Source organism: Centrocercus urophasianus, unplaced genomic scaffold, assembly GCF_019232065.1.
Source record: "Centrocercus urophasianus isolate 14NV4802_14NV808 unplaced genomic scaffold, USGS_Curo_1.0 seq_11, whole genome shotgun sequence".
Classification (NCBI taxonomy): Eukaryota; Metazoa; Chordata; class Aves; order Galliformes; family Phasianidae; genus Centrocercus; species Centrocercus urophasianus.
In genome coordinates this window covers 58699002-58726359 of record NW_024884253.1, presented here as the reverse complement: position 1 = coordinate 58726359, position 27358 = coordinate 58699002, and the positions used below count along the sequence as shown (strand labels likewise).

Sequence of the window (27358 nt, the reverse complement as noted above, 5' to 3'; positions counted from 1 at the left end):
CTCTTGTTTGTTTCTCTGCAGAAAGAAAGGAAGTGAAGGTGGGAGAGTACAATGCTGTAGCTGACACTCTGGAAATAATCAACAACAGCATCAGGTTCCAAGGTAAGATGGGAAACTCGGAAGAAGTACAAGAGTGACATGGACATAGCTTGCTGTCTAGAGATCTGTTGGAGCTGTTTGGTATTAAAAACCCTATGAAACTGTATACAGAGAAAAGGAAATAAGCTGTTCTTAAAAGCAGGAGAAATCTAACAAAAAAAATTGCTAGTTTTACTGTATTGATACTTTCCATTCAAATAATGGGAAACTGATATGTGTATATCTTTTATTATTTCAACAAGCTACAGATGCGTCATCCATTTCATCTCTACCAACCAATAATGTTTTAATTTCTTCCTCATCTCCCACTCTCCCAGTTCCTCTCCTCCCAGAAGTTACTCATCTACTTTACTTGCAAATGAGAAGGAAGTCACTGGTTTTTTTTGGGAGGGGTTTACTAGACAGTTAGAAAATATAGTTTCAAAATACTAATGCTAGCTTTATTTAAGTTGGTATTTAAGAAATAGGGCTAAAGAGAGTGCTCAGCCCAGTAGTACTCCCAAGGCCCTTAAAAAGGATGTGGCTTGTGTTGCCATATCTCCTAGTCATCTTCTTTCCAGTCCCCAGTCTGCTTCTATTAACATGTGGACTTCCTCTACACTCTCAGCAGAAGATGACTTTCATTAGCAGTAGCTGACTCTCAATCAGGCATATGGCTTGGAATCACAAAATCATAGAATATCCTGATTTGGATTGAACCCACAAGGATTCCTTAAACAGAATGGCTTAGGTTTGAAGGGACCTTAAATGTCACCTAATTCCAAAACCCTGCTGTGGGCAGAGCTGACACCCACCAGATCAGGGTGTCCAGGGCCCCGTTCAACCTGTCCTTCAGCACTTCTAGGGATGGGGAACTCACAGCTTCTCTGAGCATCCTGTGCCAGAACCTCACTGCCCTTTGAGTGAAAAATTGCCTCTGAACTTCTAATCTAAATTTACCCTCTATTAGTTTAAAATCCTTCCACTATGTCCTACCACTATTAGGCCTCCCTTCTGATTATAAGCTCCCTTTAAGTACTAGAGGGAAACAATGAGGTCTTCTCCTCTCTAGGCTGAACAAACCCATCTTTCTCATCCTTTCTTTGTAAGAGAGGTGTGCCAGTCCTCTGATCATCTTCGTGACCCTCCACTGGACCCACTCCAAAGGCTCCACATATTTCTTGTGTTGACTCCAGGTGGAGATGCATGAAGGCAGAGAAGATGACAATCACCTTCCTTGTCCTGCTGTTCACTACTCTTTTGAAATGGTCCAGAGTACTGTTGGCCTTACAGGCTGCAAGCCTTATACTGCTGGCTCACATCCAGCTTTTCATCCACCAGAACCTACAAGTCCTTCTTCAAAGGGCTGCTCTCAATGAGTTATTCCACATATCTGGAATTGCCCCAACCCAAGTGCAACACCTTCCTTGTACTTTGCATCATTGAACTTCATTAGGTTCACATGGACAAGCTTAAAAAGCAGGCCCAGGTCTCTATGGATGGCATCCCTTCTTTTTGTCCTATCAGCTGCACCACTCAGCTTAGTGCTGTCTGCAAATGTGCAAAGAGTGCACTCAATATCAACATGTACATCACTGATAAAGACGTTAAAGAGCACCAGTCCCGAGGCAGACTCCTGGGGAAGATCACTCCTCACCAGCCACCACGTGTCAGTGCTGTCCCTCTGCTCCCTGTGAGGAGCTGCAGCTGCCATGAGTCCTCCTCTCAGCTTCCTCTGCTCTGGACTGAACCAACCCAGGGATGTCAGCTGCTTCTCATATGTTTTCCCCTCCAAACCCATCATCATCTTTGTTGCCCTCCTTTTGACGTTCTCTAATAGTTTTATGTTCTTCTTGTATTGTGGTACTCAAATCTGCACCTGGTGCTCAAGGTGAGGCTGCACAGTGCAAAGCAAAGTTGGAATCCTTTCTTTCACAGAGCTGGCAGTTCTGGCACTTCAGAGTATGGTTGACTCTTGGCTACCAGAGCACACTATTGACTCAGGATCAACTTGCCATCAACCAGAAGCCCCCTATCCATGGGGCTGCTCTCCAGCCTCTTGTCACCCATTCCATATACATATCTAGGACCATCCCTATTTTGGAGGTGACCATTCTCGTCAAGTAATGGACCAATATTGTCTCTGGTCCTCCTTTTACTGTTAACATATGTAAAAATGCCCTTATTGCTGTCTCGCAAAGTACTGGCCACATCAATGTTCTCCCTGAAGTGGCAAAGAGCATCTCTGTAGTCTTCCCATGTCACCCAACCTCACTTCCAGTAGCCATACACTTTCTTTTTTCACATAGTTCTAGAAGATCCCTGCTCAACCAAATTGAACTTCTCACCCTGCCTGCTTGACTTCTGACATTTAGGAATTGCCTGCTCCTGTGCTTCAGCTTCCCACAGCCCTATGTCTGTTATAGATTTCTCTGCACTGATTGCAGGTATGGTGGGTTTCTGGAATGGCCATTCGAATTTGCCCCGTTTGTAATGAAAGTATGCTGAGAAAAAATGTACTTTGTTTTCCACTCACATTTCTGTCACTTACTTCAGAAAAGCATAACCTCCTAGCAATCTTTACAGTTAGTTCAGTGTTATTTACATTTTAAAATGAAAATAGGCATATATTTTACAAGGTTCCGCATTTGAGTTTTGTTGTTTGTTCGGGTTTTGTTTTTTTTTCCCAAAGATCATGTTAATCTGCTCCAGAAATACCAACCTTCTTGTCAATCAACCTGACTAACATGTCTATCAAAGTCAGTATTTTCATCAGTTAGGAATGTGGTTTACATTTGCTAAATATGCTATATCTACATAGCGTATTGAGGAGAGGGATATTTTCTAACAGAAATTCTATGTTTGATTGAACTCTAGCCTTTTTTTCCTTCTTGTAATTCTAGGACTTGAACCTCCAAAGGACAAAACAATTATACAGGAGGAGCTACGGAAGATCTCTCTACCACTCTACAGCATCCTTTCAGCCCTCACAATCCTGGGAATGATAATGGCCAGTGCTTTCCTGTTCTTTAACATCAAAAACAGAAATCAGAAGTAAGGCATTCATGTTACTTCAGTCTCAACTTATTCTATATTTGAACGCCAAGTTTGTGGAGTTTGCCATTAATATTTGTTAAGGAAAATATCTAAACTGCAGAAGAGTTATAATTTAGAATTATTTAGTTAGAATTACTGTTATATACACACATACTGAAACAAATGCCTGCTAGAACAACTTTTTTATAGGTTCATAAACTCTGATTTTTTAGAAGTTATGTTTGACTGTGTGCTGTTAACATTACTCTGTCTAATTAACCCATTGGTAAAAGAGGATACACTTTTCACTAAATATTCAAAAACCTGAAACAGTGGTAGAGTTTATAAAAAAGCAAATGTGCATGCTTATAGTTCTACAGGAAGGTTTATAAGAAGGTTACAAAGAGTTCTTCTTTATTGCTCTAAAAGAATCATCTCTTTAATGCACTATCATCTTTTGTCCATAGATTAATAAAGATGTCCAGTCCCTACATGAACAACCTTATTATCCTTGGAGGAATGCTTTCTTATGCATCTATTTTTCTTTTTGGTCTTGATGGATCCTTTGTCTCTGAAAAGACATTTGAAACACTCTGCACAGTAAGTAATTCCATGTATTTGAATTTAAGATTGTCTGGCAGAAAGCTTTACTAGATTTGTAAGTGGAAGAGGTCAGTATTTGGATGCTTTATTCCTTTTAATAACTGATTCTCTTAGTTCTTTCCAGGAATATTTTCTGAGGCCAAATTCTGACACATTCATAAAGCTGTATTATTATTTGTGAAAGTTTCATATGCATTAGGAACTTACCTCAGACTGAAAATGTCAATGTATCTTCTTGTTTTGAAATTACATGCGTAGTTTTTGCATTAAATGCTGTGCCTATGAAATTAGAATAAAAATCTTCAAAGCTACTATGTTTTCCTTATAGATTCCATATTCATACTTCATGACAGCTGCTTGAAACATTTCTACTCAGTACTTTTCTGAATTTTCAAAGGCTTCTACTGCTATTTCCAAGCTAGACTTGAAATTCACACAAGCCTAACAGTCCTGCAACTAGAGCACAAATTCTCTGTATACAGAATAGAAAAAGTTTCCTCAAAGTCTTTGAAAGGAAAATCCTGTTCATCTCTCCCAAGCTCAGTATCTATAGGGACGAATACAAAGTGGAAGGTACCAGCACTCATTTGTTATCCAGGGATTATCTTTGTAATGCTGTAATGTGATGGGAAGTACAGCGGTAATAGCAGGCAACAAAGTCTTTGGCTGCAGCAAATGGGGACAAACACAAATGCAGCAGCTATGGAGACAAAAATAAAGGAAAAAAAGCTGCTTACCTTTGGATGGCCTTACGTAGGCAGGGATCTCCAAAAGGATCCCACACCTCCACTGCAAACCTTTAAATGAGGTCTGGGAAAGGGTGGATCCTGCCTGCACCCCCTTCCAGTCATTCAGGTGCATTGCATGCAGATGAGCTCCCCTGGGTTGGTCCTGCCTTCCCACTAGGTGCTCACTCACTGTTCTACGCCGTGACTCAGCATTTCCACTGAAATCTTTTTTTTTGTGTGTGTGTGTGTGTGTGTGAACCATCTTCTAAAGGATCAGAAGTGTTCGTTTAGAAGCCAGTTATTGATATCAATTCCCATTCTTTTTTCATCTTCCTTTGCAGAAAAATCTAGTATCAAGGAGTTCAGATTGTAGTTGTCTATTTAGCTGTGTAGCGCTTACATTCAGACTTTAAGGCCTCATTGCTAGGCTGTAGACCATTGCATGAGTAGGCTGTTCACTGTCCTCCTCTTGAAGAAGCCAAGCTTTACAGAGCAGAAGGAAGGAAAGTAGGAATCAGAGGTACCGATCGGAACAGAGCTGTTCCAGGGAACAGGTTTCCATCCAGAATTAGCTATGTAAAACTAAATTTAAAACCCTACTTTAAATGTGAAACAGCTTAGTCTAATCACAGAAAAATGAGCAAACATTTCCAAAATCCTATGAACCAGAATGTTTCAGCTAGCTGATTTTATCTCTGATTTTCTTCTCAAAGTGTAACCAGTACTCTCACACTCTAAAAGCAACAAAATTTAAATGAGGGTTGCTTTGTTCTGTCTCACTTATCTTCATTTTAAAAATAATGAATGTAAATTTGAATATGTCACCTTATCTTAATTAAAGACATTTTTATTTATTGTAGAAGATGATTAACAGAACCAAAGTCTCTTCTAGAGGAGATCTGTACAGACTCTTAAATAACTTTGGATCAGCTTTACCTAATGGATCCACAAGAAAGGAGATAGAGCAGAATACTGCATTCTCAAAGCCAAATTTTGATTAGGAAATATTATCATATACCTTAAATGGATATCTTATGTAAACAGAGCTGAAAATATGGGATTTCACCTCAGTCTTGGCTTTCCTGTTTTTCAGTTCATTATGGAATCATTCCTGATTATGCTTTCGTGTACGTGGATTTTGATTTATCTTATGAATCCCAGCTCTGTCAGTGATTAGTATAAGAATCACAGATGCAAAAAAACCTCTAGAATCAAGTTATCAGGATACTTTTCCAACCTCCTGCTCATTAAAACAGTTATTTCAAAATTTTTCTCCTCCTGTTATAATCTTTTTTTCAGTGGAATAGCTGGTAATTGATAGCTTTCAATGAACAATTTTCTTTCTACAAGCAATCTTTCCATGGCCTCCATTCAACATGGCAAAATGCTTTCCCAGTATCTAGGAAACACTGAATTAATGCTGGTGAATTCATAAATATGGTAGACAAACTCACTTTTCTGTTCTGTAACTCTTCTGTCTCTCCTTTCTCCCAAAAAACTCCCACTGAGTACTGAGTACAGAGCGTTCACTTGGCAACATGTAATGAACCTCCATCTCTCCATATGGGCAGCAAGCTTACTGGTTTCATAAAGAGTACTTTGAGGTACTTTTATAGGATTAGACCAGTACAAATATCTCTTGATCATTCACTTCCCTGGCAAGGCATGATTTTTAATACACATTCTAACCATATTAGAGATCGATATAAAATTCACATTTTATGAAAAACTGTTATTTAGTCTTTAAAAGAACCAACTAGAACGGAAAATGATCATAAAAAGCTGTTGAGCCAAAAATATGTGGGTACAAATGGAACAACTTAGGCGCAAAGAAGAACCACGTTGAAAGAGGCAGATTTTTGTTTCTTCTGTAGGGAAATCAAAATTTTGATTCAGCCATTGTAAGTACATGCAAATCTAAAACACTATCATTAACGCTATTCTCTCTAAGCTAAGTAATCACCTTATTCTTCCTCCGTATTTCAAAAATCATTAAATTATTAGGTCTCTGCAGAGTAGCTGTATGTATATGATAAGTGTTTTCTTAGAGATAGTATATAGATATAGTAAACATAGAGATCATCCTATATTAGTGTCATTTTTGATAACTTTCTGATAACTCTAATAGAAGCACCTTAAATATAACTGAATCTATGTTTTATTCTATATTATTCCAAGGACACTGAAGCACAATATAAGATTATACCAGTAACACCTGAAAATTTGAAAGGATTTCTTTAGTAAATTGTACCATAAATTGTACCACTTTTGAAGGAGGAGTTCTATAAACCAGAACCAAGTATTAAATGTTTTGAGAGTCAGCAAAACACTTTAATCATGTGGTCAAATAATTTGATGAATAGGGCTGTTATAAGTCTTTTAATTCTGTATTGTGGACTATGTACTTGTGTGGGTAATTCCTTTCAAAATAACACATTTTTATATTGATACTATGTTCCATTTTCTATGGAAAAGTAATCGGGTATATCAAAATACATAGTAATTTGTGTACTTATAATAGGAGTTTATAATACCAAACATAGTATTATTTAGTTCCATGTCTGAATTGCAGATCAGATGTCAAATTTAAGATTTCAATTGCATGGAATTAAAACTATTTAAAATAAAATATTTCAAGAAAGTGGTCAGTGCAGTATGTGGCAGTTACATCATGTATTACTTAATAGAAATATAATTGGTTGTACAGACAAGAAGAAAAGCAATACGTTATTTAAATTTGTACGTATCTGAACTATAAATTGCTTTAGACATGAGGTAGGGAGAGAAAAGGAGGATGATCTGTCTTTGTTTTAATCTCAGAATTACCATGGTGTCATAGAAAAAGAGAAGCTTGAAGTAAGGGTGTGAAACAAGAGTGATGCCAACTGGAAAAATGCAAGCAAGTGGAAAATAATTTAAAGCATTCATTAATGGAAGAGAGAGACTCAAAATTAGCAATGCCAGTGGCATATCCTATGAATAGAGTTGAAGCAGATGTATGAAATAGAGCTACTTAAAATAGAATATTAAACATGATAATAATATTTAGACTTCTGTAATACATTCTACTGAGGATTTCATGCTTACTTTTAAGACTACTAATGTCTTTGCAAGTTCAACCTAATGTGGGCTGAAAGACTACTACACTGAAAGGCAGTGGGCAAAATTTGAACACGAGGGTTTCTCTCTGAACATCAAGAAGCATTTCTGTACTTTGCAAGTGACAGAGCACTGGCACAGATTGCCCAGGGAAGTGGTGGAGTCTCTTCCTTGGAGATCTTCAAAAGATGATGGATGCTCTGTTCTAGATGACCATGTCTGAGCAGGGGATTGGACCAGATAGAACCAGAGGTCCCTCCTAACCCCATCATTCTGTGATTCTCTGACCCATGGGAGAAGCACAGTCACCTCTTCTTTGTTATAGATCTCTTTCAAGTAGATGCATGAAGTAGTTGTTAATACATATTATTTTTTATAAAATGTATTCAGTTAGCAAGTGATAATAGAATCATAGAATTATAGAACGGTTTGGATTATACTCTTTATTCCTACCCTTCATACTCTTCAGACATTGCTATAAGTTCTTTGGTTCTCCCATCCCTTCTTTTGGACTTAATACTTGCCTAATTATTTTCCTCAAATTGTTTAAAGTTGGTTAGAAAAAAAATACAATAGACATTCAATTCATGCTGTACTGCAAAATGGATTTGGACACCTAATCCATTTCTTTGTCTTTGGAAATCATAGCCTTTTTTTGTACTTTAGACTGGCCTTTCTTCATTTTGCATGTATTCTTTAGTTTATTTCCTTCTTAATTGTCTAGCTGTTAATTTTAATCTCCCTTTTCTGTATAATCGATTCTATAATTGTCCTAACTGTGGTTCAATCTGCAACTGATCTCACTCCTATTAAATTCAAAGGCAGTTCTGTTACTGAGTTTGACATGAGCCTGATCAGCTTCTATTTTAGTAAACGACATTTTCTTGGGGAAAAAAATGTAGAGGGAAAAGTTACAAAGCTGAATAAATCCTTGAAAGAAAATTATTTCATATGTTGAAGCAAATACACAACAACCTTGCAAGCAATTTATTAAGGTAATATTTTTAGAACATTTTACCTCTCTTTCAGTGGGACAATAACAGATTTTAAAGACCTGTCATAGAATCACGGGCAATTATAATATCTTTTACACTACCCTTGGATAATTCTCAAAAATAGTATGAAATATATTAAGAAATCACTACAGGAGATCTCACAGCATGTGAACAGCCACTACACTTAATTTATGTGGAAACAGCAGGATTCAGTTCTCTAATGTTATTGTCACTTACTTGTAAAATTGTGCTGGTGCCACACAAATTCTAAAGAATGAGTTAAAAGAGCAAACATGTCATAAAATGTTTGAGATAAAAGAGAGAAGTATAAAAATCAACTCAATGAACCCATTTGCTGGGGCCTGCCTTCACTCATACTGTGAATTTTGCCGTTGCTAATAGAAGCAGGATCAAGCCCCAGGGAAAACTTGTTGAGATGTCACACTTTTGTTCATCATTATTATCCCTCATGTCTCCAGTCTGCCAGCAATAGAAGGTGCTTAATTTTAAGCCTATGAATAGTCCACAGAAATCAACAGAGTTGCCTACTTAAAGATAATTGTGCTCTCTGAAACTAAACCCACAGTGTGACTTGTTCTCATGTTTGTCACTTTAAAGTGCCTAAATCTAATATGAAAATGCTACCAGTCTGCTCAGCACCAGTACTCAGCTGCAGCAGGACCTGTTGTTACTGCAGTTTCCAGTGGGACGCATGTGCAAAACTGGCTAATTATTGCCAAAATCAATCAGATTGAAACTGGAGGGCATTGGGAATGTCAAGTCTTATGAAAAAAAAAATATGTATAAGGCTTTTATTTGAAAGAAATCATTAAAATTATGATCTTGAGATAATAAGAACAATACATTCAAAAATCTGAATGATTCCTCTGCAGGAGTACAAGCTAAAATTTTGCAAACTGAAGAAGTTGTTAAAGAACTAAATTGTTTCACTGTCCCATATTCAAATAATGTAATAAAAAATATATAAAGCATCTGGAGTGGTGATGTTTGTAATTGTTTATGCAAAAAAGTTTTGAAATTATTGCTGATATTTTAAAAAATTATTATTAATAGTTCTGATTCTTTACTCTTCTTATTTGCTTAGTACTGGCAAGTAGATTGGTATAGTAAATATGAAGCTGCAACACAAAAAGAAAGATATAGCATGTTCAGTTTTTATTTTAGTTTTCCTTCAGCTTAACAGTGGAGTTAAATTCTTGATCAAATGCATTTGAAATTCTTGCTGCTTTTGTGAGCTCAGCAACTTCACTGTCATTCTTCATTTCATGACTGTATGTTGTTCTGAATTTATGTATCCTGGTTGTCCAGTATGGAAAAAAAGTGATACTTCTTTAATTATGAAACTTCTACATTTCATCAATTCAGTCAATTTTCCAAGGTGTCCTTATTCTATAAATTCAATAGAAATTGTAATTTTATTTAAACAATTTAATCTAAATTCAAACATCACTCTTAACCCAGATTTTTGCCATTACCTAAAATAGTATTTTTGCTTCTGTGCTTTGCTCTTAGAGTGTATAAAGAAAGAGATACTTTTATTTCTTTTTAACAACATTTGCAAAGCACGTAGCATTATTTTTTGTTCAGGATGCTTCAGAAGTTTTCACTACTACCCAACTGCCCTTTACTGATTCATTGTTCACAACTGTATGGGTTATTTTGCTGGTAATGAATGGTAAAAACATAAATAAATTTTTGCTTAGATATATAAACAATAACCACTTCACCATTCACACAGCAAGACGGTGGGAAAGGTGCAGATTGATTTCTGTGAAGATATCAAATAGTTGCACTCAGAACATAGGCTATTCAGCGACAGCTCAAGGTTGAGAGGAAATACGATTCAAAGGGAAGCAACTTAAATCAGCATGTTAAGCTATCGGTGCTTATGGAATAATACTTAAAATCAAAAGTATTTAACATCTTAAGAGTAGAATGAAGGTTTTTAGTTGCAAAGGGAAATTGAAATAAGTTGCTGTAGTTCACAGTCTTCCAAGATATAAACCACTGCTCATAAATGCAATGATTCTTTAATTAAACCTATAAAAGTAGTTTAAACAGTAGTGTTTGACAAAGGCAGATTTTTTGTTGTTTTAGATAAACATCATATTTATCCCAAGCCACAGACTGGAAAACTAACCAGAACTGTTTGTTTCCTTGGTGAGATGGCGTCAGTGGTGGTCAAATATGTTGTCCACTAAGGAAATGATTTCTAGCTTCTTTAGCTACCACTGGAAATGTGCCTTAAGAGTTTCTATCAAGTAATTTATAAAAAGCACAAGTTCTAATCGTGAGTGTATGTGTAGTGTTTTCAAAAATAGATCATTAATGAATTATAGCAGACAAATTCAAGATCACTTTCTTCGGATTTAAAAATGTATTTTATTCTGAAATTAACCACCTCATTCTTAGCAACAGTGATCTCATTTTAGTAAATTTCCTGATACCTTTAAGTCAGAATGCTTCCAGTATAGCCAATAGTTGTATTATTCTAATTTGCATAATTCAGATCAGGAAAACAAAAAACTTTTTTGAACTGAACATGATATAAATATCTTTTTTTTTTTTCTGAATACCCACTTGGAAACATATTATGAGCATAACTGAATTTATTGCTATTCCCAAGAGGAATTCTTTTAGCAAGAACAAATCAGAATCACCTTAGAAACATGAAAATACCATGTATCTGTTTTCCAAATATATCACTAAACTGCACACAAAAGAAACGAATACTTATTAATAGCAGCAAAAACACTGAATGCTGAGTATGATTGTCACAGCTCAGTACACGTGAAGTTAAAAAAAGATGTAACTGGCTAATATGAATATGTTGGTATGAAATGTGTTTTTGAAATCTGTTGACGCTGATCTGATTGTGGCTTCAGTGAAGTTATTAGCATAATGTATGATGATGAATAATGAGTGAAGAGTTGAAAAAATATTTAAGTAAATTAAAATAATAATAATAATAATAATAATAATGTGTTGCCAGCCTAAATATCTGTTCCTTTTTTTTTTCTTTTTTCTTTTTTTTTTTTTGTTTTTTTGTTTTTTGTTTTAGATTTCTGTTTTACTGCTGTATTTAAGAATGTCAATGGATGGCAAAACTCATATGGCTTGGATCTAATTGGGGTTGGTTTACTGATTTTGGTAATGCCATGATTAACCAGTAATCAGTGAGCTGTATGTTCAGGATCAATAGCAGCTATGCAACTGAAAAACCGCAATGACCACACATACATAAACAAATATCTAAACGGTCCTCTACAAGTAAACCTAAAGTTTTCTAATAAGCACAGTACTGTAACAGCTACTCTGGTGTGGTGCATTCCCTCTTCAGACAATAGTTTTGAGTGTCCTTTCACATATATTCCTCTTTGCCAAGACTCAAGGTACCTCTTCTGTCTACACTTTCACTAATTCACAAATACTGACCCTATGCATTTACTTATTTACTTATTTATTTGTTTTAAGGAACTGTAGTCATCTTATGATTCTCCCATTTACTTTTTAATGAGTCCCTACCTTTTCTGTCTTGTTCACCCTGATATCCAATCACCACTGTTTACTAAAAAAACAGAATTTTTATACTACAGAAAATTTGAGGGGAGAAAAACAAACAGCTTTTGAATACAAAAACGAAAGTACTGAACATCTCCGGAAAGGCAAACACTTGATGGCATGTACTTAGCAGTGAAACAATTACATTATTTCTAATATTTATCTTAGACACCAAGATCTGCATCTTACTTCAATCCCTACTTTGTCATCTATATGCATGTCCTAACAATCTCAAACTCTTCAGGAGTCAGATTTGAAATTTTTCAAAGGCAAAATATGCTTCTAATTCATCCAAGCATATAAAGATATATATCCTTTTTTCACATGTCCTGGTTTCAACAAATCAGATTTTTTAAATCAAAAGACATTTCTAGTGGCCTGAGATGCATGATTAACACGGCCAAAACACAGCTTTTGTTTTCCCATTGTCTAGGTTTGCCTTCCTATAGCCATCGCTTCTCCCTCAGTTTTTCCATCTGCAGTGTACAGTACATTTTATTTTTACTTCTTCGTTCCCATTTGTGCAGTGCTCTGTTGTGATAGACAGCCCAGGTCTAATCTCCAGAGGAAGAAGGAAATGATTCCCTCCTCTGATGGTATTTCAGGTGCCCAGGTTCAGTTGTAGGCTTTCAGCTCACTGTTGTGCCTCTCGATTTATCTTCCACCTGCTATACTCTGGTCTCTGGTCCCTCTTTGGGAAAGAAAAGTCTGATCAGGGCAGAAAAGTTTTCAGCCACATCTACAGGGTAATGAAAAGAGAATATTTCAGGGGATTAGAGGGGGCTGTGCAGATCTTGCTGCAATTCTGAAAGTCCCTGGCTTAGCTGAAGCCAAGTCAGAAAACAAGGACACACAGGTGCTAGAGGTGGGAGAGGCATTGCATTAAAACTGTGATCTGTCCTCCCTGACCAATCTGACTTTATTTAAAAAACAAGTCATTTTAATCTTTAAAAAAACTAATCTTGTCTTTTTCTAGTAAAAATCTTTCAGTTTTCCTTAGGAAACAAGACATAATGAAAATGTTTAGATAGATATATCTTACACGTGTAGGTAGTTTAGGGTTAGAATCTGTCATTCTCTGTGAGCTAAACTTACAAGTTTTTCTTAGAGCCATATTACAGATAATATCTTTTATTCAGATCTTGGCCCTGAAGTCTGCCAACCTGTCTTTCCATTTTTACCTATGTAATAATTTTAAGGTCATCTTTTCGTATCTTTCCAGTATGCCCAGGGTCTGCATTAAGTGTTGTGTGCCTCACACATTATAGTTTCCTCTTCTTTAGTCTGAATGATATCTCTACTTCTCTGTTCCCTTCTGTTTAAAATGTTGCTGTTAATATTAGCTCCCTAGGTGGTTTTTATGGTCTCAGTCTCCTTTTTTTCCTCTACTAGTTCCTTCCAGCATAGAATACAATAAAGGTGGGGAGGAAAAAAAGGCAATTTTGTTACTCATAAATTTGAAAAGGAGATGGAGGGAGGAAAATAAAATTGAGATGACAATAAATGATACAATTTTGAAATGTCAACATTTTTCTGAAGTTCTTTGAGTATTTCTTAATTGTTAAGGGGGGAAAAAAAAAAAGTGGCTGAAATGGTGATATCCACATTATTATTAAATTAAATGGCTTTGTCTTTTTTTATATATGTATTTTTTAGGTCCGAACATGGATTCTTACAGTGGGATATACAACTGCATTTGGTGCAATGTTTGCAAAAACATGGAGAGTTCATGCCATTTTCAAAAATGTAAAAATGAAGAAAAAGGTGAGGGGAAGTTCTCATTACTCTGTTAATACCATTATCTAACTGTTTTGTTGCATGTTCTGGTTTGCTAGGTTTGCTGACTCTGTTCACCTGTCACATCTAAGTATCCTTAACAGTTTGATATTTGGGCTTTCTTGATCTCCTTTAATAGCGTGAGAGTGGGAACCAAGCAGCAGCTGTGACCTAAGTGCATTCTGTCCTCACTCTTGTTTGATATGCGGTGTAAGCACTCAGAAGACTTACAGATTCAGAACTGTTAGGAAATGCTTCCTGTATATCTTTTTGGGATGTAGGTATTACACACAAGTTTCTCATGGGTTGGTAGGAAAAGGCAAACAACAGTGCTACTTATGTAGATTTCTATTTCTAATTTTGATTTGAAATTGCATGAGCTTTGTTTTCGACTGATCAAAAAGAAACCACAGCAGTTATCTCACATATTTCTAATGTAGAATATTAGAATGAGAATATAGATTCATATAGAGTATGAATGATTAGGTCTAGGCTTAGCTATAATGCAACTCTTCATGTTTTTACTGTTCATTTTACTTTTCCCATGGAGCTTCTTTTTACACATGAAGTGCTTTTGGTAACATGGTTTCATTTAAAAGTGAGGAAACGGAAGAATAGAAAACATGTTGATGTAAAGAGAAACATTAAGAGAACTGTGAATGAAACAGAAAAATAAAATTACTGTAATGTAAAAGTACCAAATACAGTTCCTCTATACAGCTAAATATATTTACTCTAGTAAGTGATAAAGAGGCATTTACACCCAAAATAAGGAAAACAATATCCAAAACCTCTCCAAAACTTAGTGGGGATTTGTTTGGTTGGTTGGTTGGTCTTCTGTGTTGTTGTGGTAGGGTTTTCTTACTTTAGTTTGGATTGTGATTTATTTGTTTGTTCTCCCATGTTTGTGTGGTCATTGAAGAGCTGTAATTTGTTGCTATTGTTGCTGTTAGTACCTGTCTTATTGTTTACACAGCTGGAATCTATAGGGAGTTACTGTCTCTGGAAGACACAACATTCTTTAGAATGAATAGAGGGAGAATTAGCTCAGTTTCTTAGAGGACTTTTGTTAGTAGATCGAGTCTTTCTCTCTACTGTTCTAGAGTATAGAACCTGATCGGGTCAGGTCTATTTAAATATTTGCTAATGAAATCCTAAATATTAATCAAGGTATAAAATAAAGAAGAGTAAATAACTAGTATCTCAAAAATTAATTACAATTCTAAGTAGAGTCTGTACCCAAAACAGAATGCCCTGGGTGGATGAAATTGGAGACCACCCTCTGTGAACATCTGCAGATGTATCTGCTTATGCTCCCAGAGTCTAACATGTATTTTTCAACAGTCTTAGACTTTTCACCCAAGCCTGAGCCAATAATTCACTCTCTTGAAAAACAAAATTTCGTATAGCAAATATGCTTTTAGCTATATTGATACAAATCATTGTAAATTCGTGGTTACACAAAATACTGCCAGTGCAACACATAAAATCACTTAATAAATTTGATTATATTGAAAATTTTATCATTTTTACAGTATATGTTATTCCAGATATGAATGAACAGTACTTCAATAGACTGTTATAAAGTGTTTACTTTATGTTGTTGTTGTTGTTGTTAAGAAAACATTTAATTTTAGAGCTACAAGTTGCAACTTCACAATAATACTCAATGTCTGTTAATTAAACATCGTCTTCAAGTTCTGCATAGTGCCTGTTCCTTGACAAGCCCATCAACAATGGCAGATTGCAGTTGCTTATTTGCAACTGAAGGGTGAAAACGTTTTAAGGTCAGTAGCAGTGTAAGGAGGATAAACTTCTAGTCATTTAGATGCTGACCAATAAGTTCTTTTCTTTGAGTGATTCTGAAAGCATCAAGGGTATCAGGATTATTAAATGTATTGAGATTAAGATAAGAATACATTTGGTTCTGTAAACTGTAAAGAATGAAATACATTTGGTTCTGTGAACTGTAAAGAATCACTGTTCCACAGAATAATCTTGGTTTGCATTGTTGGATATCTTGTCCAGAGCACAGGCATGCATCATCAAAAATAGCCTTCTTGAAAGAAAATGTAAAACAAACTAGCTATCTGCAGTAAATACATGCGTTTTCTATCTTTGATTTCCCAAGACAGATAAAACTGTATTTAAGAGCTGATTCAAAACCATGGCATTCTTTACTTATGTATTGTAAGACATTTCCATTTTCAGTAGATGTAGTTTACAGACAAAGCATTTTGTGTCTATTAAAGCACAGACAATACAAATTTTCACAAACAATCTCTAAGCTGACAAAACATCATAGCTTTTGCAAGAAAAAGGAAAAAAGCCACATTAGTGCTTTTGGAATTAGCTTTGCCATGTCAGAGCAGACTGCCATTTCAGTACAAAGTGTGCAAAGTTCCAAAATTGTTTAAATACTTTAACTCCTGTTCATCTGTGGTCAGTTCAGTTTCCACTTCCAAATAAATATGTTAGTATAATCTTACATTATATACATATATGCACCATTTTTGCTTTTAATCCTGGATATTGTCATCGGGAAACTTTCCAAACTGAGATTTTTTTTTTCACAGAAGGAAAATATTTCTCCATTGCTTTTGACAATTTTTACTTATTCATTTAATGAGAGTGAGTACTAAGGGAGGGAAAGAAGAATAGTGAAGCTATTAATCTTCATCACATAGGGCAAGATTGCTTCTAAATTTTTGCTGAGCACCTATCTTAATGTACAACATAACTTTATGAAGAGTGAAGAAATGAGTGGATTTTTCTCTTGTGAGCAAATGTATATAATTTTAAATAATAGTACACTGTAGCATCATTCAAGTGTAATGGAGAGTAGAAGTAATTGATTTACGATGTCTTGAATTAGGTGAAGTTTTTTATTAACTTCTCTCAGAATTCTCTTTTGTTTTCAACCTTTATGAACCCACTTGCTTATCAGAAAAATCAGAATGCCCTCCTTCAGCTTTCGGTCTGCTAACTGACACATTTTGCAAGACTCCCAAAGTTCTGTTTACCATCTTTGATCTTACCAGGACTCAGTGGAAGCAAATTAAAAACATTTTAATTTTATCTGGATCTGAAACAGAGAGGTGCAACAGAATCAATTTTTTGTTAAATGAAAATGACAAAAACAGTAGGGGGAAATAGCTTTTTTTTTCTTAGTTTTAAAGACTTTTTTTTTTAAGATGTCATAAAGTAGAACGGAATTTACATTAAAAATAAGCAAAACACTCATCAGTAAGTGGTAGTTCTGTTTTCAGTAGGACCCCTTACTGTTGGTTTATATGCCAGAACATCTGCTCGGTGCAAGGTGGGGACTGCCTTTATGTTTTCCTGACCAGCAGAGGAGGACTGGCTGCAGGCAAGAGGAGGGAGAATAGCAGTAATGGGAAAGAAAAGCATGTGGTGTGCTGGTGAAGCTAGCTGAACCGTTTGCAGATGCCAGTCCTTCTGGTGAAATTTAAAAGGCTGTAAAGTTGCCTTTTTTTCTGGAAGCTTTGCTGTTCCTAGAGGTGCAAGTCTCAGGGGGCTTTCAAGCAGTCCTGCATAGTGACAAACATCACCAGTGCTCAAAGCAGACTGTTCACTTCCGACAAAGACCAGAACAGTAACAAATTCAAGCCAATGTTTTTTAAAGACTCCATAAACTTTATATATTCGGCTCCTACAAAGACAAGTATTTGTCCACTTGAAGGTTAATACAATAAAGCATTATTATCTATGCCACAGTGCTGCACAATGTGCAGTTCATATTTGAAAGCATAATACTTCACTGTTGGTATTGCTTTGGTAATCTTGTCCTACCTATAACACACTTCATTTTAGCATTGCCTATTTGCACTTCATCCTTTAAATATGAAATCCAGGGAGGGATATTCAATGTTTCATTTCCCACAGAAAATTCTGTAAATGTACATTGTTACTACCACTGTAGACTTCTGGTGGTATATATCTTTACATTGCATTATTACCAGGTAAATACAGAATATGATTACACAAGGAGTTGCATAGCAGAATCCTTGCTTAAGACTTGTGCTGCTGTAGTTTTGCCAGTGCTATCCTGTTATTTGATTATATGTTGTAAGCTTTTCTCTGTTATTGAACTTAGTCTGTGATTATACATTTCTCACAGGTGAGATAGGCTTAAAAAGCATAACAAGTTTTGAGGATGAGATATGGTTGCTAGCTTAGTGTTAGAAGGCTTACAAACAACCACAAGAGAAATGACTTGCAGGTTTGACTTTACTTAGCTATGCCTGGCAGACTGCTGTTAGGCTGTGGCGGTCTTATTTTCTTATGTTGAATCTAATGAGTCCTTAAAGACTTCTGGAGAGGGTAGTGGTCTTCATGCATCATCAAGAAAGGTGCTTGTATGGGCTGCTGTATCAATGCTAGGATGGCAAAAGAAGCCTAGCACTTGAACTGTGGGGCCACAAGGCATGGGGGGGGGAAGGGGTGAACATAAGGAATCAGATTCTCTACAAAGGGCTTTTGTAAGAACTGAATGTGGATAGAAAGAATAGGGGAAATCTTGAGATTATAAATTAGTATAATAGTTGGCAAGCAAATGAAGGAAGAACGAATTTAGAAAAGAATTCCCTAAGAGTTAAAATGCAATTGAGAGACAGCAAGAAATTGAATGGGGGAATAGGGGCTGCTCAGCAAAAAGTGGTCAGGAAAACTGAGTGCGATAGAATGAAGAGCCAGAGGCTGGGATTCAGACTGTAGCTGATGGACCAGGTCTGGTTTAGAATTAATTTACCATTGAAATTCAGAGACAGACAGGGAAAATAGGGATATAATAGAAGGGAAAAGCAGCATCAAAGGGAGAAAAGATTAAGAGGGAAGAAAAAAAATGAAATTAGAACTGACTGCAATGGGTGCAGAGTATGTGAGCTTCTTCTCAGAGCATATAAGTTGAATAGGGACGTTTTACAGTTTTGCCACACTTTTTCTATTACTATGTATATTTGAAACCTATGGGCAAAATGTATGCCACTTGCAATAGCTTCTAGTTATTCTCTAGAACAAGCTGATGAGGTGGGCAAAGATCTGAGGATTCCTTTTGCTGATGCATACACTTCTCTATATAATTGAATTCTCTTTCTTTTGAATTTCTTTAAGAGGAATGGACTCATGAAAATGTCAAAAGGCTGGTACTATGGCTAAAAACTTGATCACTGAAAACTTACAGCTTGCTAATAATGAGATTTCTACAATGTACATTTGTTCCCCACGTGCACTATAGGACACAAGCACAGGCTTAGTGTTCTGCAGGATGCCAGTGTTACTGAGCACATGCAGTGAGTTTGCTCTGAGCGTGCACATGTATAATAAAAGAGAGAGCTTTCTGCTGGAATCTTTTTCACTTAACCAGAAAAAAACACGTAATGAAAAAGGCAATAATAGTTCTCAGATAGGTGGTCTCATATACACAGCTGTTAGAAAACAACATGATGAAAATAATTAATTTCTGGCTTTGGTGGAATTTGATGGGGAGACTCCACTGCAGCATTCCAGTATCTGCTTAGAAGCAGGAGAGAGAGTGACTTTTTAGCATGGTCTGATAGTGATAGTACATGCAGGAATGGCTTTAAACCAAAAGATGGGAGATGCAGACTAGATATTAGAAGGAAATTTTTAATACAGAAGGTGATGAGGCACTAAAAAGCTGCCCAGAGAAGCTGTGGTGCCCCATCCCTGGAGGCACTCAAGGCCAGGTTGGATGGGGCCCTGGGCAGCTGAGCTGGTGGGAGGCAGCCCTGCCCACGTCAAGGAGTTGGGACTGGACAATCTTTACAATCTCCTCCAAGCCAAGTCTATGATTTGTGATGCCTTAGCAATCTCTGTAAGACAATTTTCAGGCAAAGATAGCATTTGTAGGATTTCTCATATTTCAGATGCAAATTTATTAGCTAAGTGAAATAGAGAAGGAATTCTCAAACATTTTAGCTCATTGCCTTCCTCACTCCACTATAAGTTTGGTCAGCCCTCTTCTCCAGTTCTTACACTTAATGGTCCATAAATGGAGAAGCATGGAAATAGTACAAGTGACAAGCAACCATCTGTATCCTTTGTGAAGAGCAGAGTGCATGGGTTGCTCTGAACATCCCCTCCAGCCAGAGTGGGCAGCAGCTGGCTGTGTGCTGTTACCCCATGGTGCCAGCTCTGTGGAAACTATGAAACTATGAGGAGCTGCAGCTGCACTGAGTGTCCCTGGGGGAAGAAAAAAAAAAAAAAAAAGAAAAAAAAAACACAGAAGAGAGCAGCTGGAGGCCACACACTTGTAAGCTGATTTGCTGCTGCCTTCTCCTTACAACTCATTTCAGTTTATTGCTATCTTATTCCCTCATTTGAAAACTTCTGCAAGAAAGATGGAAATTCCCATTCCTGGAAGAGTTCAAGGCCAAACTGTATGAGGCCATAGACAGCACGATCTAGTAAAGGCACGTGTGAGATGAGGAAGTGATCTGAGACAGCCAGCACAGCCTGACCTATCTGGTGATGTTCTTTGATGGAGTGACACTATTGGTGGACAAAGGAAGGGCAGCTGATTGTCATCTACTGGGATTTGTGCAAGGCCTTTGACGTGGTCCTGCAGAACATCCTTACCTCTAAATTGGACAGGTTTGGATATGAAAGGTGAACTGTTTGGTGGATAAAAGATTGGTTGAATGTTCATAGCCAGAAGGTTTGCTTCATCCACACTTCCACATCAGATGTCAGATTGCGTCAGAATACCCCTCTGCTGCCATCTGTCATAGAGCAACAGTGTGTAACAAGATGTTGGTGGGAAGGTCCAACCTCTACTGCCATACCACCAACATCCGCCTCTGATATTGTGGGCTAACATAATAAAATAGGAGGCATTGCTTTCAGAGCAGCCCTCATATTGTTCTGTGACTATGATTCTGTGCGAACATTTTTTTCAATCTAGATAGAGCTTTTTGTGTCTATAACAAAAAGCTGTGCATCAGACTGTGCATTAGATTTCCCCTAGGGAGAATGTGTATTTCACTAGTATATATGTAAGAGACCCTAAGTCTGAAAAGGGAATGAGATTATTAGGAGCCAAAAAGTTGCCTTGGGTAGCCATACTAAAAGAACAAGAAGGTATTAGGAGCCATCTATAGAAGGTGAGCAAGCACATGGGTAACTGAAGAAATTTTCAGTGTTATCAGTCTTTCTTTGAGGCTAAGGAAGATGTCACCAGTTTGAAATTTGCTTATGTATGGGATTTTTTTTTTCCATTATGAATGTATGCCACTGGATCAAATAATCCATGATACATACAGTGCAGTGTGAATTATTCAGGTAGACCTTCATGGGTTATTCATACACATATACAGTGCTTTCTGAAGTGAGATAAATGGAAACCAAATTATTTCATCACTTTTTCTCCCACAAATAGCTAGAACTATAAATTTTAATTCCAAATCTTCCAAATACGAGTATCCATATATGGATATAAAACAAACATCCCGATTTTTTTAAGAACTGATCAGCCAAAAAGCCAGCCAGGGAACAATAGAAATCACATTTCTAAAATTTACATTCATGTAAATATGGATTGGGAAGCTAAATCTCAAGTTTCTGTCATAGGAAAAAAAAAAAAAAAAAGGGGCAAATAAGCTGTGCATCTAGAAGAAAAATCTGCTTTTGGAGTAATTTATATATGTAAAGTTCTGCATGGTACAATTTTATAAGGCTAGATATCAGTAGCAATGAAAACAATGAAAACTGTGTGAAACATAACTATTCATAAATGGTGCTACAGCCATAATTCCTAAGTATTATGAGAGTAATAGATGATAGAGAAATAGAGAGTATGTTGCTATACAGTATGAGGCAGTTTATTCCTGAATAGCTTGAAATTGGATTGTAAATGTAATCAAGCGCATTGATGTCCCCAGCTATTTGGTAACGATGTAGAATACTTTCCCACAGAATTGTTCATTAAGGAAAATATTAAAGTCTAGATATTTTAATGTTATCTCAGACAAAATCAGAACATTTCCTTCGGACCATTCAAATCCTTTGTGCACTTTTTTCCTGAAGATTGGAATCCCTTTTAGCACTGCAGTGAGAATTCATGTCCCTGGTAGAAATTTCTCCATACTAAGGGTCCATGCAATCTTGGACTCAGCAGATCATTTCTCTCAAAGATGATTTTGACCTTCTGAGTTAATGGAAAACGGAGGTCTCTGAAGGCAGCCTATCTAGTTCTACATATAATGCACAGAATTTAACTCAATGATAATGCCCAATTTCTAAGGCTCTTTGCCAAACTTTATACATCAAGAGTGATTTGTTTCCAGTAGTGTCAAGTTGCATTTCTTTAATGTGGTTTTGTTTTTTAAAATACTGCAATATTTTTTCTTTTTTTCTTTTTTCCATCTAAGAGGAGTTTTGTGAAACTAGCTATTATATAATTCTGCGTACCCCCCTATGGTTAAATTAGTGATGTTAGTGTTATAATCATCTCTTGGATTCTCTAGTACATTATTGCAATCATTGAGATTCAAAGATAGGGAAATTTATAACTTTTCTAAACTGTTATTGAATCTTTCCTCTTCTCTAACTTCTGTAAAAATCGTACCTTCTGCTCCCTATGCTTGTTTTTGCTGTCTTTTGTATGAGATAGAAAAACAGTAAGGCATCTTCTAACTGAATACTTTCACCTAGCAGCAGATTGTGGAGTCAAAATGTACATATTTACAAACACACTGACTGAGAAGGTGAATCTGCCCAAATGCTTTGCAGTTGTTCTGAACATGACTCAGCAAGGAAGAAACAAGGCTTTAAAATGCTGGTGGCTGTCTCTTCTAAATTCTCAATATCTAGTTGTCCATTATTATCAGTAGTACCATGCTCTCCATTATCCTGGAAAACAGAAAAACTCATAAGGTTCAGACTACAGGTCACCTCAGAAGGCAAGTGAAAAATATATGTATAATCAGCTATGCAAATTTTCCTTTAGATTAATTGAGGTATTTCTAAGAGTGTAAAATGTCTTAAGCTTTGCTTTTTACTACCACTGTATTGCTGGTCAAAAAGCTTGCTTGTATAGAGTATGTTCTTTAAAATTTTAACATTCACTCATTAAAGCTATAATTGCAGTGTGGAAAGTGTTCCCGATACTAATCATAGAGCCTATTATAGGAAATACTCATAATAGCTGTTGAAAAAACATGGTGGAGTTATTGGAAACAAGTGCATAATGTGTTTCCAATAGTCCTTTTTTTTTTCTCATTCCGTTACACAATAGAAATTAAGAATGTATTTTAGAATACTTCTCTAAAATATTAATGGCTTTAATAACTGGAAGATAGGTGGCCCTTTGCCCACATACGACAAAGTTCACTTATCTACCACTGATTCTGCATCATCACTTTCATGGCACCATTCCACCTGTGCTGACCCACTTAATGAAGGTAGCCACTGTAAGGCATCCATTAATCATACCTGGAGAAATGAAGGGGCAGTTCATGTGATACAAAGACTATCTTAAAGGACAAATCCATTTTTCCAACATTGTGGACTTTATCATTTTTTTCTGGACAAACTCTGATATTTTTTTCTCCTTCCACACTGGAGGTAGGATGGCTACCAGCATGATAGCTGCCAGTTTGCATGCACAATGGAGAGGAACATTGGGTTTCAGACTTGCAAGGACTTCATTGCCATCAATACAATTAATTTCATGCATTCTTTATCAATAAGAAGTAATTAATTTCATCTAGCAAGGTTTGCAAACAGATCCTTTGAAGAGGTTCTCTCTCTACAGATTCCTTCCCAATAATTTAGGCAGGGAGCAGCTGAAAAGGAGTTACCAAATTGCACTAAGTGTTCATCCAACTAAGTGCCACAAGGTCAGGGACATATCTGTCAGCTAAACTAGAAAAGGTTGATCTACATAACAGAAGCCAGAACTAACTTCTAACTCAGCAAAGATCAAGTTACTTGAATAAAAAGAAAATGCATGTTTATCTCTTAACTTGTAAATAGATACAAAAATACTCCCAGCCTTATTATGTTTCTATGTATTCAACAAAGAAAAAAGAAAAGAAAAAAAGTAAAACTTAAGAGTTAATAGATCTTCCCTTAAATTCAAATATTCTTGATTCTGACAAAAGGGAGGTGACGTTCCTGGTTACAAGCAAAGTAAACCTTAAAGGCAAGAGGAAATGAACTATTGAATACAAAGCTATTCACGAAAAAGCTAGTGGAAAGCTAAAGGTGTATGCTGGAGAGGAGAGTAAGTCTTTACATATAAGAGTCTTTGTTGTTGGTTTAAAACAGTGAGTTTGGCTTTAAGGTCCACATCATATATGAAAAGACAACATTTGCAAAGTCATTTTCTAATAAGGTAAGAAATGAGAAAACAAAGCTTGCCTTAGCCTTAAGCACAAAAAGCAATTGTAATGATTTATTGCTGTTTTACCAAATTATCTGTTGATTTCATACACTGCTTGAGGTTAGGGTCCTACAGAGCACAATGGCTGTGCTTTAGAAAACAAACAAAACAACTCACAAAAATTCTATGAAAAAAAAATAGTCATTTGGACATTTGAAGTTGCTGTGGCAAGTAGTAAAGCCTGTGATATTTTGATAAAATCCTCAAGAATTTCGTGAGCAGAAGCTTCTTCCCAGAGCTTTAAACAGATATCACATCTCCTGTGATCAGACCACATAGTTCAGGGAAGGTAAGGACTTCAATCTTGAACTTATCTTCATGGTCACTAAGCCACCAGTTTGCAGATAAGAGTTTGATGTACTCATATAGCAGTGTTACTGAAGAGAAAATAGCTTACCAGTCACTGTTCTGAAGAAACTTGTTTGGAAGACAGATAGCCTCGTGTCCAGATATATAGTCCAGGCTGGTAGCAGTGGCATTTATAACAGTGGGTTGATCTGCCAGGATGAGACAGATTCACCTATCCAACCACAGATGGTAGAAAATAATATTCACAGATGCTCCTGTATGAGAGCTTGGCTTCAGCAAGGGCACAGGAGCACTCCTAAAAATGGATTTTATTAGTTACTATGCATTTCTCCCAAGATTGATTTACCGTATGCTAGAGGGAGGGTGAAAAGGGGAAGAAGAATCAGAACGTTCCTCTGCAAGAATGATATATCTGATGGTAAGGAGCAAGTGAGTTACTCGTGACTTTCTTTTGTCAGTCAGAGAAATTCTGTTGGATTCACAAGATCTGAGTCAAGACTCCTTCGGTACATCTGGTGTTTCCAGGGAGTGGTTGTACTGAACTTAAAAGTGCTGGTGGGTGGGAGTAATGGCTGAAGAGAAGGAAAGCTGGGCTTCCTATGGGTGGAGCAGGGAGATCAGCAATTGCTGGGAGTGATATGCCAGTGGCATTGGCAGAGTAAATGCATGTTAGGACAAAGGTGCTAATCACATGCTGAAGAAGAGCTCTTTAAATAGCTGGGGGAGAGGAAGCACCAACGTAGGTTAGCATCTGTGTTTTCTTCCCAACAGTGCTCTTATAAAAAGCTATTCTTTTTTTCTGCAGTCTAAAATAGTTTCAGTGAGGTAGATGTGAAGCATCAAAAGATAAAAGCTGTTTGTTTTATTTAATTTAATCTTAGGGCAATCCTGACATAATAAGAGACAAATTGAATTACTGCATTTCTCCCAGTAAAGGTAACATTATTAGAATTCAGTGCTGTCAGCACCATTAAGACCCATAGATATGGCTTCCCATTTAAGCAAATAATTAAATCTCTGAAAATCTAGTGTTTTGATGAAGAGTTCTGCTCAATAACTGCATTACCTCAACAGTTTTGCAAAGTAGTGAGCAGGATGAGATTGGGTGTGTGCAGCAGCCTGCTTTCAGACCACTCACTGTGCATCCAGCATTGGTAGAATTGAGTTTTACAAAGCTCATTGCAGTAGTGCTGATCACATCCTCAGGTTATCTTATGGACTTTCTTTTCCTTGCGTTCATCCTGTCAGTTTGTTCACTGGCATAAGTAAGGGATGAATAATACCTGCTGCCAGGGACAGCTGCTCTCATGTACCTTTCCCATTCTGAAATGCAGGAAGAAATTATCCAAGAGGTATCCAAGAGAAAGCTTTTCTGTTTGCTCTGTTTCCTCTAATGAGTAAATAGATGCTTGCCAAAAAAAAAAAAGAAGGCCAAGAATCAACATCTACAATAGTGCAAGGTCAGCTACGAACAAAAGTTGAACATGAGCAAGGGAGGGCAATTAGCAGTGTGATCCTAAATAGGAAGTGATAATATCAGATATGGCAATTTCCTTTGACCCAGTAATGAGTGGATTATCAGTATTACTGACTTTAATAGTCTCCTTTCACTCTTCTGCTTCTGGAATTGCTGTATTGCTATTTGCAGGCCTCAGTAAATTTGTGTCTGATGCAACTCTAATTTTGATATCAATACAGTTGGTATAAATTGGGTTGTGTGTCTCTTGTTTTACTTATCCTAGGTGTCCCAGTAGAAATGCTCACCATTATTTAAAGTAAGAAATGCTTTAATTAAAACAGTAATTCTTGAAGAATAATGTTTCTAATAAAGGTGAAATCCTTACATATATATATATATGCAAGTTTACATGTATGTATATATTCTGAACAAAATCTCAGTGGGAGCAAGATCCTAGAAAAAAATACAAGCTCCTGTAAAACAGATGAATTCTGCATGGATTCAGTACAGATCAAGGGAGTTGCTATGGTAGGTAACTTCTAGTTAGGGTAACGTGACCCTTGGTGCGCTGCTACAAATGAGTTTACAAGCTTATCATCCTTTCACATTACACACAGGAGTATGTAAATCTGACTTAGCGTGTTGAATTAGCAGGGCAGCTGGAGTGTAAGGTTTTAAACGTGATGAATGATTGCTCCTTCACAGGTCATGTTCTTCCTTGTAAGGAAGGTGTTGTCTCTTAAATCTGTCCCAGAGAGGGAAATGGGCTGCCTCTCCCTCTGCCTGTAGTTCTGTGCATGAGGATGGAGATCACATTTCCAAAGGAACTCTGAGCAGTGGCTGAGGGAAGACTGGTTTCTCCTGCTCATAAGCCTTCTGTGGTGCTTTCTGATCAACAGCTTTGGTAAAAACACTTCTGAATTTACTAGGAGGGAACTGTTTTCAGGATGACGGATTTGGACTGAAGTAAGCCAATTTCGTCTAATCCAAATTCTGTTTGGACTTGACTGCTGGTAGTTTTCTCACTTAATCTCTGCTTAAATCTGGAGCAACATTTAGGTGTGATTCACCTATGTCCTGTTTAGAGCTATTGGATAGCTCCTATTGAATGCATAGACGTTTGTTTCAGAGGGTAATCTCAGTGATTAGCAGCCTTTATTTCAGTTTTGACTGCAACTTTGTTAAGAAGTGAATGGTCAGATGCAGTTGTGTTTTCCTAAAAAAGACTAAAGACAGAGAATCTTAATACCTGCTTTCCTTTTCCCAC

The 27358-nt window shown here is 36.6% G+C and overlaps 1 protein-coding gene across 1 annotated transcript in view; it reads left to right on the top strand.

Annotated features, from left to right (window-relative positions):
* GABBR2 (gamma-aminobutyric acid type B receptor subunit 2) overlaps positions 1 to 27358 on the top strand; it is a 445157-nt gene that overhangs the window by 286421 nt on the left and 131378 nt on the right. Inside the window, exons 9-12 of the mRNA XM_042839905.1 lie at positions 22 to 102; positions 2982 to 3132; positions 3582 to 3714; positions 13778 to 13885. Of these exons, the coding sequence (XP_042695839.1) occupies positions 22 to 102; positions 2982 to 3132; positions 3582 to 3714; positions 13778 to 13885 (473 nt within the window). The remainder of the gene's footprint in view (positions 1 to 21; positions 103 to 2981; positions 3133 to 3581; positions 3715 to 13777; positions 13886 to 27358) is intronic.